This window comes from Pongo pygmaeus, chromosome 20 (genome assembly GCF_028885625.2).
Source record: "Pongo pygmaeus isolate AG05252 chromosome 20, NHGRI_mPonPyg2-v2.0_pri, whole genome shotgun sequence".
In the NCBI taxonomy this organism is placed as follows: domain Eukaryota; kingdom Metazoa; phylum Chordata; class Mammalia; order Primates; family Hominidae; genus Pongo; species Pongo pygmaeus.
The window spans coordinates 42,924,916-42,937,652 of NC_072393.2; the positions used below are offsets into that span (position 1 = coordinate 42,924,916).

The 12,737-nt window shown below is 36.7% G+C and overlaps 1 protein-coding gene across 5 annotated transcripts in view; it reads right to left on the bottom strand.

Annotated features, from left to right (window-relative positions):
- Positions 1-12,737, bottom strand: part of ZNF569 (zinc finger protein 569) — a 54,146-nt gene that overhangs the window by 38,312 nt on the left and 3,097 nt on the right. For 3 of the 5 annotated variants that reach the window (XM_063657613.1, XM_054462463.2, XM_063657614.1), the window contains one exon: positions 1,415-1,654. The exons of the other annotated variants lie outside the window; for them this stretch is intronic. In XM_063657613.1, coding sequence (XP_063513683.1) covers positions 1,415-1,576 — 162 coding nt within the window. In that variant the 5' untranslated portion in view covers positions 1,577-1,654. The remainder of the gene's footprint in view (positions 1-1,414; positions 1,655-12,737) is intronic. 5 annotated transcript variants of the gene reach the window in all.

Consider the following 12,737-nt stretch of genomic DNA (forward strand, 5'->3'; position numbering starts at 1 on the left):
CATTTTGCTGATGTCATCCCCCCTTCTTCATTTTGAAGGGATATTTTTGCTTGGTGTGAAATCCTGGATTGACAGCTTTTTTTTCTGCACTTTAAAAATGATTCTCCCTTGTCTTCTTGCTTGCATGGTCTCTGATAATAGATCTGCTATATGTAATTCTTATTCTTGTTCCTCAATAGACAATTTTTTTTCTTGTTATCTTCAAGATTTTCCCCTTTTTGGTTTCCAGCAGTTTAAACATAATATGTTTAGATGTGTTTTAAATTTTTGTTTTGGTATTTATTGCTGAGCTTCTTGGACCTATGGTTTGGTGTCACTAACTTGGCAAATTCTCAGCCATCATTTATTTAAATACTTTTCTTCCATCTCTGCTGCAATTACCCATCAGGTCCATTTCATATTAGTCATAGTTATCTTAAATTCCTGTTGGGTTGTTGCAACATCTATGTCATAACTAAGTCAGTTATGATTTATTGCTTTGTCTCTTTGAAGTATGTTTTTTCTTTTTCTTCTTGCCTTTTTACATGTCTCCTAATCTTCGCTGAAGGCTGTACATCTTGGGTAGTACAGTAGATATGAAGGTTAAGAAGTTTTTATGCTTAAACATGAGTATGCCTTTCCTTCTGCTAGGTTTTTAATTTGGGGGGTTATGCTGATCTATTCAATAGCTGGACAGGGTTTGAGGTTTGTCATTGCTGTGGTTACACTGAGTGTACCACAGGCTTCAATAATATCCTCTAATAATATCTGTGTTTAAGGTAAGGGTTGATTTCCCATGGTTGTTTTCTCAATGCATGTTTCTCCTTTAGTTTTTGGTGTCCCATTTGTGCTGCTCCCCAGCGAGAACCTCTCTTGCAGACTTCCTGGCTGTACTCTACTATTGCTTCTATTTGATTCTTATTATCTTGGTGGGGGTTGAGTAGATGGAGGGAAAGCATTCTCTTATGATCTCGCTGAGCCTCAGTCTTAGGCAGACACCATATCCCTAAGTCTTGGGGATGTGACCTTCACAAGTGCTCTTGCCACTTTGCCAGCTGTAGCGCTAGGCCTAGAGCATATTCCTCCCCTACTCCCAGAGATACTACTTTTTTTCAGGTCCCTTTCCTAAACTGCAATAGCTTTCTACAAGTCTCCTAAGGCAACTGTTTTTGCTGCTCTTCATTATGCAGTGATAAGGAAGATGGGTTTGGGCTGCTGTTGCCCTCCCCCAGCTAGCACCACAAGGAAAGACTTCTCAGGATTCACCCCCATCTTCCCTATGAGTACCTGTTGGGATTCCTAGAGGAAAAGCCTACAAGAGATTGCAACCCCCACCTCCCTAATTTTGCAAATCCCCCAGTGGTTTCACACTTTCATTAGCTGACATTCACACTTTAAAAATTTGTTTAAAAACTTGATAGCTGTAGTTTCTTACTGGCTTATATGGTGTCTGGCAGAGTCCATCCCAGGTAAGTAAAGCTTGAGTCCTGTTTCTCTCAGCTGGCATCTTTCTTTCCCCAGATTTAAGATTACTTGGTTGCCCTGTGACCTCAGTTCTCTGAAGGGTCCTAGAAAAGTTATTTTGTAGTTTGTCCATTTCCTTGTTGTAGGGTAGAAGTTTGTAGTTTCCTTGTTGTAATGATTGAAGCAAAGCTCTTCCCAGCTGTTTACATCCCTAAGGAGAAACCCAAAGTCCCCTCATTACAATAAACTTTTGAGAAGTCCTTCAGTTTCTTTTGTCATGGGGCTCAAAAATACCTTGCACATAAAGTTAGGATTAGGATAACAGTTTAAAGTCAAGTAAATTAGCTAGGATGGAGTAGGGGTGGGAAAGCGTTACAAGCAAAGCAGTAGCAATTGGTAAGGCCTCAGAAAAGACAGAATTCAGTATATCAGAGGAACTCAGCTTTAAGCTAATTGAGGAAATACTTTAGAAATAAATTCACAAACTAAATGTTATATTCATAACAAATGTTATTTTTCTTTCCTCTGCAAAGAACTTACTTCCAGGCATATCAATTTGTTTAGTTTCTGGACTATCATGCATGATTCCCTCCTGAAATGAGCTCTGATACAGTTAAGATGCTTACAGCAACTGCCATATCTACATAATAATATATATTTTTTAACACTCTGCTTGCTTGAATCCACATTTTGCCAAAAATCTAAAACTCATTGAAAGCTCTACACCTGGCAGCATTTCTCAAGGCAGAAATTCTCTAGTCAGCGTGAACTAACTCACAGACTGGGGACATGGCTCTGTGGTGGACAACAGTATTTTATCCCCCACCCCCAACTCTTTCCTAGTCTTTTCTCCACTATTTCCATGTGTCCCTGGATTCCAGGTCCTACCACACCACTTTGCAACACATGTTTAAATCACAAGGGAAAAGGGCCAATGACACATGAAAGAAGGATATAAGGGCTGGACATTAGCACCACTGATGGCTGGAAGAACAGCATTAAACTCTGTGGGTACCACCCTATCTGGGATCTAAAGTTGCCAAAGCCAGTTGCAACCTACAGAAATCAAAAATTTAATTTCTCAAAAGCTTCTTTACTTTGTTTTCTCTTTAATTTGGTTGGCATGTTTGAAAACATTTTTATTTCTACTCTCATACTCAAATAATAATCTGGCTAACTGTAGGCTTCTCAGAAAAACTATTTTTCCTTAGAAATTTAAAGCAATGTGACTTCACTTTGTGGCTCCAGTGACTTCTAGTGTTGCTGTATGTTGACATTCTACTCCTAGATCATTCCAACTTTTTTTTTCCTCTGTAGAAAGTTTTTGGCCTTTCTTCTCTCCTGTTGGTTTCCGATAGTTGGTGTGGGTTTTTCTCATTAATCGCACTGAGCTTTTGGTCAGTATATATCATGGACATATGGTCTTTTCAACCCGTATATTTATTGTTCTCTTCTAGGAAATTTTCTTGCATGTTTTTGTTGTCATTTTCTCTACTTTCTCTTACGTATAATTCCTAAGAATAGGATGATCTATCCCTTAAAATGATCATCTGAGTGTCTTATATTTTATCTCTTAACATTTCTACTTCTCTCTTAGGGCCCATATGTTTGAGAAGGAAGCTCCCACTCATGTTAGTTAAACATTAGGTCACAGAGCTCTCCATTAAGAAAACTTTTTCTTTAGACAGGGAGTTGAAGCTTCATAAAACAGTTTAACTGCCTCCTACTTTCCTTCCCTCTAGTTCACTCTAAACATAATTGTATGTATACATTCTAAAAATTTTCTTCCAAAATTTATTACTTTTGAAAACTCGAGGCCAGGCACAGTGGCTCATACCTGTAATCCCAGCACTTTGGGAGGCCGAGGCGGGTGGATCACAAGGTCAGGAGTTCGAGACCGGCCTGGCCAACGTAGTGAAACCTCGCCTCTATTAACAATACAAAAAATTAGCTGGGCATGGTGGCGGGCACCTATAATCCTAGCTACTCGGAAGGCTGAGGCAGCAGAATCGCTTGAACCTGGGAGGCAGAGGTTGCAGTGAGTCTAGATCGCGCCACTGCACTACAGCCTGGGCGACAGAGGGAGACTCCGTCTCAAAAAAACAAAAACAAAAACAAAAAAACACAAAACTCGAACTACAAAAATGTTGGAAGATCAGTACAAAGAATACTTCTAAAACCCTTAACCTATATTCAGCAATTGCCACATTTTTCTACCTCTCTTTCCTTCTCTAAAAACATATACACAAACTTCACACTTAACTCTTTCAGAATATACCTCCAAAAACTAAGAAGTCTCCTACATAAACACAATGCCATTATCACACCAAAGATATTAAACATTAGTACAATAAAATATATTATCTCTATTTATACTTCCCTAGTTGTCACAACAATATCCTTTAAAACCAATTTAAAAATAAATTCAGGATTTAATTGAGAATTCTATACTTATAAAATGCATCTTAACACTCCCATGTTTAAACTTCTTTTTTTCCCCTTGCCCAAAATTTATTGGCTTATGGTAACAGAGAAACTGAGGTATGTGGAAATATGAAAGAAAAAGAGAGCGATGGAATGTGGAATTGGTATATAACGTTTAAGAATAAACAAAATAACCATGGGATACTATGCAGCCATAAAAAAGGATGAGTTCATGTCCTTTGTAGGGACATGGATAAGCTGGAAACCATCATTCTGAGCAAACTATTACAAGGACAGGAAACCAAACACCGCATGTTCTCACTCATAGATGGGAACTGAACAATGAGAACACTTGGACACAGGATGGGGAACATCACACACTGGGGCCTGTCGTGGGGTGGGGGGAAGGGGGAGGGATACCATTAGGAGATATACCTAATGTAAATGACGAGTTAATGGGTGCAGCACACCAACATGGGACATGTATACATACATAACAAACCTGCATGTTGTGCACATGTACCCTAGAACTTAAAGTATTAAAAAAAAAAAATAAACAAAATAAAACTAGAAAATCTTAGATGTTTTTATATTCTTTTTTTCTGGAGACAGAGTCTTGCTCTGTTGCCCAAGCTGGAGGAGCGCATGGCTCGCTGCAGCCTTGATCTCCGAGGTTTAAGTGATTCTCACATCTCAGCCTCCCAAGTAGCTGGGACCACAGGCATGCACCACCATGCCTGGCTAATTTTTATATTTTTGGTAAAGATGGGGTTTTGCCATGTTGCCCAGGCTGGTCTTGAACACTTGGGCTCAAATGATCTGCCCACCTGGGCCTCCCAAAGTGCTAGGATTATAGGCATGAGCCACCATGCCCAGCTTGATATTTTTATATTCTTTATGGAATCCTTTTTAAAAACTGTATTTTATTTTAGATTCAAGGGGTACATGTGCTTGTTTGTTACATGGGTATTACCTTAAATTACTTCAATGACAACTTTTATAATTTTGTTTCTGAATACCTCATTAGCTTCATCTTTCACTCCTTGAAAGTAAACTCCAGCCATACATAATTACATACCTTTCTTAAAATATACAAAGCATTGCTCCTTAAAAGTTACTGTATATTACGTTCCCATGCCTAGAAACTATCTCTTGATTGCTGATCATCAGTTCCTTCTTGCCTTTGACCAATACCTTCTTGTTCTTAAAGAGATCAGATTAAGAACAACTTTATCATTTGATTGGGATATCCCTCTGTGTAGATCTATTTGTACTTCTGTATCTCATGAGCTTAACCATCTTGTGGCATTTGTCACTCTGCCAATGCACCCACTGATTTATCTGTCTAAGTAGGACTGTGAACCACTTATGGCAGAGACTGGTCATATGGTTTGATGTTTCATGGCCCAGCACAACCTATATAAGAAAAGATGTGCAGTAAAAGTTTGTGCAATGAATTTAAAATAACTATGATTAATATTTCAAGTGCTCTATGAGAAAGTTAGAAAAAGAGATGGGTACTGTAAGCAGAGAAATGCGAACTATAAGAAAGAATCAAAAGAAATGCTAGAAATCAAAAACATATTAAAAACAAAGAATGCTTTCAATGGACTCATCAACAAACTCAACACAGTACAGGAAACAATCAGTGAACTTGAAAATAGAAACTTCAAAAGAAACTTCCCAAACTAAAATGCACAGAGGAAAAAGAATGAAAAACAAAAGAGAACATCCAAACCATGGGACAATATCAAAACATGTATCTATTAAACAGTCATCTATTTTCCCAATTAGAAAACCAAAAGGAGAAAAAAGAGAACACAGATGAAATATTGTAAGTAATAATGTCCATGAATGTTTCAAATTAATGACACACATCAAACCACAGATTGAGGAAGCGCAGAGAACCCTAAGCAGGATAAATACCAAAAAAAACCACACGTGTATATCATATTGAAACTGAAAAAACGAAAACAAAAAAACAAACAAAAGGTATTCAAGGAACCCAGAGAAAAGTAACACCTTACCTATAAAACAACATTGATAAAAATTACAGCAGACGTCTTGTCAGAAACCATATAAGCAAGAAGAAAGTGGTGTGAAATATCTAAAGCATTAAATGAAAAAGAGCCACCAACCTAGAATTCTCTCTATCCAGGGAAATTATCCTTCAAAATTGAAGGAGAAATGAAGACTTTCTCAAAACAAAAACTAAGGGAATTCATCACCAGCAGACCTACCCTGTAAGAAATGTTAAAAAGTTATTTAGGCAGAAGAAAAACAATACAGGTCAGAAACATGGATTTACATAAAGAAAGGAAGAGCAACAGAGATGAAATTATGAAGGTAAGACAAAATCTTTTGGTTCTTTTATTAGTAATTGATCTAAAAGATAGATGTTTGTTAAAGGCTATAATGATAACAATGTATTAGGTGATTATAGCACACGGATATGTGAAATGAATGACAGGGACATCACAAATGACGTAACAATGGAGAAGAAGGGGGAACTGGGAATACTCTTGTAAAGTTCCTGCACTACATATGAAGCAGTATAACATTTTTCAAAAGTGAATTTAGATTAGTTAAAAATACATATTGAAAACTCTAGGGCAACACTAAAATTTTTTAAAAGAAGAATAAATGATAAAGCAAACAGGAGATAAAATGAAATCATATAAAATGCTCAGTGAAAACTGTAGTAATCAGACAAAAGGAGGGGGGAAGAGAAGAAACAAAACAAAGAAATAAAAAAATTCTCTATTTGCATATGAAGCAAATGGAAAACAGCTAGGAAGATGGTGTTTTTTGTTTTTTTTGTTGTTTTTTTTGGGACGGAGTCTCGCTCTGTTGCCCAGGCTGGAGTGCAGTGGAACGATCTTGGCTCACTGCAATCTCCACCTCCTGGGTTCAAGCGATTCTCCTGCCTCAGCCTCAGCTGGGATTACAGGCATGCACCACCACACCTGGCTAATTTTTGTATTTTTAGTAGAGACGGGGTTTCACCATGTTGGCCAGGTTGGTCTTAAACTCCTGACCTCAGGTGATCTGCCTGCCTTGGCCTCCCAAAGTGCTGGGATTACAGGCGTGAGCCACCACGCCTGGCCAATGGTAGATGTTAATCCAACTACAAAAATAATCACACCAAGTGTAAATGGTCCAAACACAGCAATTAGAAGACAGATTGTCAGAGTACATTTAAAAAAAAAACAAAAAACAAAAAACCAACTATATATGTCTACAAGAAACCCACTTTAACATTCAAGTTACAAGTAAAGAGATGAAGCTAGGTGTGGTGGCATGCACCTGTAGTCCAAGCTATTTGCGGGGGCTGAGGCAGGAAGGCTGCTTGAACATAGGAGTTCAAAGCTGCAGTGTGCCATGACTGCATCTGTGAATGGTCACTGCACACTAGCCTGGGTAATACAGTGAGACCCTGTCTCAAAAAAAAAAAAAAAAAAAAAATCAATGGATGAGACTGGTGGCCTATCCTTCCCTAGAAATGAAAAAAAAACAAACAAAAGGCAAAACCTGTCAGAACCAGATTTTCAGAAATTCTGGGAGATAGTCAAAGGTTGCACCCAAGCAAACACTTAACCAGCAGAAAGGTGTGTTAAACATGGTGGCAGGTCTCTGTGGCATTTTAACTAACTTATTCACAATTTACAAAAGTGACAAAAACTCCAAGACAACAGGAATAATTCAAACAAAAGCTGTATAAGAGCATAGTCAAGAAAATGTATTAAGGTTCACAAGATGCCTATTTTCCCAATATTATCTATAAAATTAATATAATTTAAATCATAATGACCAAAAATTTTTTCACTCAACTTATGAAGCCAATCCTCAAATTTATTTACGATGAGAAAGCTGGACAAGTAAAACAAAAAAACAACATGGATAGTAAACTAGCATTTTATGCATATTTGCTTACATTAAAAAGTAGAAGGAAAACCAAAAAACTTAATTTAAAAACGGTTACTAATAGGTGGTAGAGACACAAATAGAATAAAAACTAGACTTCTCTTTATTTTCTATATTTGTTTTGTATATGCTTTAATATACTTTGTTTTGTATATTTGACTTTCCAACCATGTAAATGTTTTATATAATTATAGAAAAAATTAAATTGGATCAAATGTTAAAACAAAAGCTATATCTAAAAACCAAAAGCAAAATGAAACAAATGAACCTAATCATATATCAAGTTTTCAGCTTAACCCATGGAAATTAGTTATAGTTACATTAAAACTCAATAATTGGACTGTACTTCTCTAGAGGAATATATTCTAGCAGCAAATAGATTGATAAAAAAAGTTAAAATTATTTCCTGTAGTAATATTGTAAGAACTACTAATGTTGCTCTGAAATTGCCTTATTTATATATACATACATAGGTATACAGATGGATCATTGAGCAAATAAAAGATACAAAAATAAAAACCAAAGTTAAAACTCTAACTTTATAATTTAAAATTTTTAACATTGGAAACAGCAGTATGAACTCATGATGCTCATTTTGTTAAGAACATATTTCCTATTACAATAGGAATGAACCTTGAAAACATGCCAAGTGAAAGAAGCCAGTCAAAAAAGGTCACATAATATATTATTTCATTTATATGAAATATGTGGAATAGGCAAATTTACAGAGACAGAAAAATCAGTAGTTGATTAGGTTGGGCAGGAGCTAGGGGAATATGGGATTGACTGTTAATGAGTACCATGTTTCCTTTAGTGATGAAAATGCTCTAAAATTCCATTGTGGTGGTAGTTTCATAACCCTATAAAAAAATACATATATTTGTATATATACACGTGTGTACATATATACACGTGTATATATACACGTGTGTACATATATATACATGTGTATATATGTATTATATGTGTATATATATGTGTATATACATATATCCACGTATTATATATATATAAAATTATTATTATTATTTTTTGAGACAGAATCTCACTCTGTCACCCAGGCTGGAGTGCAGTGATGCGATCTCGGCTCACTACAACCTCTGCCTCCCAGGTTCAAGTGATTCTCTTGCCTCAGCCTCCTGAATAGCTGGCATTACAGGTACGCACCACCATGCCAGGCTAATTTTTGTATTTTTAGTAGAGATGGGGTTTCACCATGTTGGTCAGGCTAGTCTCGAACTCCTGACCTTGTGACCCACCCGCCTTGGCCTCCCAAAGTGTTGGGATTACAGGCATGAGCCACTGCACCTGGCCAAATATATATTTTTAAAAATATTAAACTGTATACTTTAAAAGGGTAAAATGTATTGTTATGAATTATATCTTAATCAAGTTGTTAAAATATATATATATATATCCTAGCTCTGTCCACACACACCAAAAACCCTCTAGCAACAATAACAATTCCAACCGCAATAAGCCGTATAACTGTGGTCTCAAAATACCATTTCCTACTTAAAGCAATCAGGGCACCATACAGAAAAGATTGATTTCATGCCTAGGGCAGAAAATGTTCAAAATGATCTGGGGACGTCCTAACATATCAGAAACATAGAACACCATCAAACACTACTGGGGATGTGTTAAAAGGACTCAGAAGCTATCTTGAAATAGTAGCCAAAGATGAGAAAATTTGAGCTTCAAAAAGAAAATAAGTGCAGTGATTTAAAACACATCAAATATGCTAAAAATGATGAATATATAATGGTGATAACAATAAAAACAACCCACTAGGAGATGCCAGGGAACCACTCCAATAACTCAAAATCGTATAAAGGGAAAGAATCCATTTATTCTGCGTTTTCTGTAAAAACTGTACCCAAGGGTGAAAAAAATTTTTTCCTTAGGAAAATATTCTAGCTAGTAAATGAAGTAATGACAGAATTAGAATATTGCCATTTTGTAGCCCTTACTGAAATAATGGGTCTAGTTAGTAATCATCCATGTTTCTAAAACCAGTAGAGGGGTAAGAAGAAGAACTGTTCTATTTTTAAAACATATGAAAAATATCCTTCTTTTTTTTTTTTTTTTTTGAGACAGAGTCTCGCTCTGTCGCCAGGCTGGAGTACAATGGCGCGATCTTGGCTCACTGCAACTTCCGCCTCCTGGGTTCAAGTGATTCTCCTGCCTCAGACTCCGGAGTAGCTGGGACTACAGGTGTGCACCACCATGCCCAGCAAATTTTTGTATTTTTAGTACAGACAGGGTTTCACCATGTTGGCCAGGATGGTCTTGATCGCTTGACCTCGTGATCTGCCCACTATGGCCTCCCAAAGTGCTGGGATTACAGGCATGAGCCACCGTGCCCAGCCCATCCTTCTATGTCTCACCTTACTTCCTCTAATATTACAACCCAATAGTCCTTAACCCTGTCAGGAGCTTCCATTCCTTGATTCTACTAATTTTTTACTGTCCTTCACCCTCTTCCTATCCTCACTTTTCCACTTACCTAGCCTGAAATCCACAATCAAAACAACAATCAATTATTTTGCCAACTTAAGACTCTTTTTGCCTCTCTCTCACATTATTCCTCTTTGCTTCATGAAACCAACATTCTGGTTAAATCCAAATCTCCCCCTAGCCTGTCTGTGGCTGCAACTATGCGGATGAACACTGCAGGAGAAAAATCACACAGCTATACAGAACAGGCTCACTTTAAATTCATAAATACTAACATTAAGTGGGTCTTTGATGGTGCCTGAAAATCATAATTTCTCTATTCTCTGCCCCAATCTCTGTGATTTTTTTCCCCCTGCTCTTCTCAAACTCTAGCACCTCCTCCACCAATCTCACTCTCTTCTGTGTCTCTTGCTAGGTACTTCGCTATAAAGTTAAAACAATCATAAGAGAAGGTTCACAAGTTCTCACCAACACATCTGCCCATCTACTCGTACCTGTGCCTGGGTACTTCTCCCTTCTCTCCTGTTATTACCATGGTCAAGCTCCAAGCTCAGCCAAACTCTGCCACTAGATCTCATTTGCTCTGGCTACTTAAGGACATTTTTATATTATCTGCTTTCTCTCCTGTATCGTAGTTTCTCTCTCTACTGGATCATTTCAATCAGTATATAAACAGAACGTGTACCTCTTAACTCCAGCTACCATTCCATTTCACTTCTTCCATTTAGAAAAAATAAAAAAAAAGTCTTCAAGAGTCATCTAGACTTGATATCTCCAATGTTTTCTTTTCCAGTTCTCTCTTTGGCCTAAAATTCCACGGACACTGCTTTCAGGGTCCCTAATAAATGAATTTCATGTTGCCAAATTCCATGCTTCTTTCTCACTCCTCATTTTATGTGGCCTATCAGTAGCACCCGACACTGTTCTTGTTAAAACGCATTCTTCCCTTGGTTTCCAGAATATCACACTCACCTAGTTTTCCTTCAACGTTTCAAGCTAGTCCCCATCAGTCTCTTTTGCTAATTCCTCCTTACTTCCCAGAGTTTGTTATGTTGGAGTGACTCAGAGATCAGTCCTTTGCCTCTACCTTTCTCTATCTATCCTATCCTCTAAATGATCTCATTCAGTCTCGTGTTAAATACCATTTATATCCTGATAATTCCCAAATATATGTCTCCACCCTAGATCTTAGATCTCCCTTTTGTCTCTCTTTTTGAATTTCATACTTGTATATCCAATTGCCAACTTGATATCTCCACTTGAATGTTTAATGGGCATTCTCACATTTCACATACTATATTCCAAACTGAAATCTCACTATTTCCCTACATTCCAAGTCAGTTTTTCCTACATTGTTCCCCTTCTCAGTTAATGACACACCCATTCAAGTTACTCATAAAAACAGTATTGTGTCACCTTGTCTCATTCACACTCTACCTCAGTTTGTCAGCAAATCACAGCAGCTCTACCTTTAAATTATATCTAGTACATGACTACTTCTTACCATTTTTACTACTCTGGTCCAGATCACCAATATCTTTTCCCTAAAGTACTATAATACAGTCATGTGCTGTGTAACAATGTTTCAGCCAACAACAGATCACATATACAACAGTGGTCCTATGAGACTTTAATGAAGCTAAAAAATTCCTATCACCTAGTGACATCATAGCCATCATAACATCATAACACAATGCATTACACACGTAACCTAGGTTTATATAAGTACACTCTATGTTGTTTGTGGTGATGCTAGTGTAAACACTCCTACTGCACTGATAGTGGTATAAAAGTATAGCACATACAGTTGTGTATGGTATTAGTATTTGATAACATTATTGATTATTGATCATGTGTATAGTACATAATACTTGAAAATAATAATAAATGACTGTTACCACTTTATGTATTTACTATACTATACTTTTTATTGTTAGAGTATATGCCTACTTAAAAAAAAGTAAACTATAAATTAGCCTCAAGCAGGTCCTTCCAGATGTATTCCAGAAGACATTATCACAGGAGATGATAACAATGCATGTTTATTGTTCCATGCATGTTGCATGCATGTTTATTGCCCCGAAGACCTTCCAGTGGAACAAGATGTGAAGGTGGAAGACAGTGATAGTGATGATTCTGACCCTGTGTAAGCCTAGGCTAATATGTTTGTGTCTTAGTTTTCAGCAAAGGAGTTTCAAAAGTTAAAACATTTTTAATAGAAAAAAGCTTATAAAGATATAAAGAAAATATTTTTGTACAGCTGTACATTATGTTTGTGTTTTAAGCTAAGTATTATTATAAAAGAGTAAAAAAGTTTAAAAAATTTAAAAGTTTATAAAGTAAGAGTTACAGTAAGCTAAGATTAATTTATTACTGAAAAAAGAAAAATGTTTTTATAAATTTAGTGTAGCCTAAGTGTATGGTGTTTATAAAGTCAACAGTAGCGTACACTAATGTCCTAACCCTTCATATTCACTCACCACCAC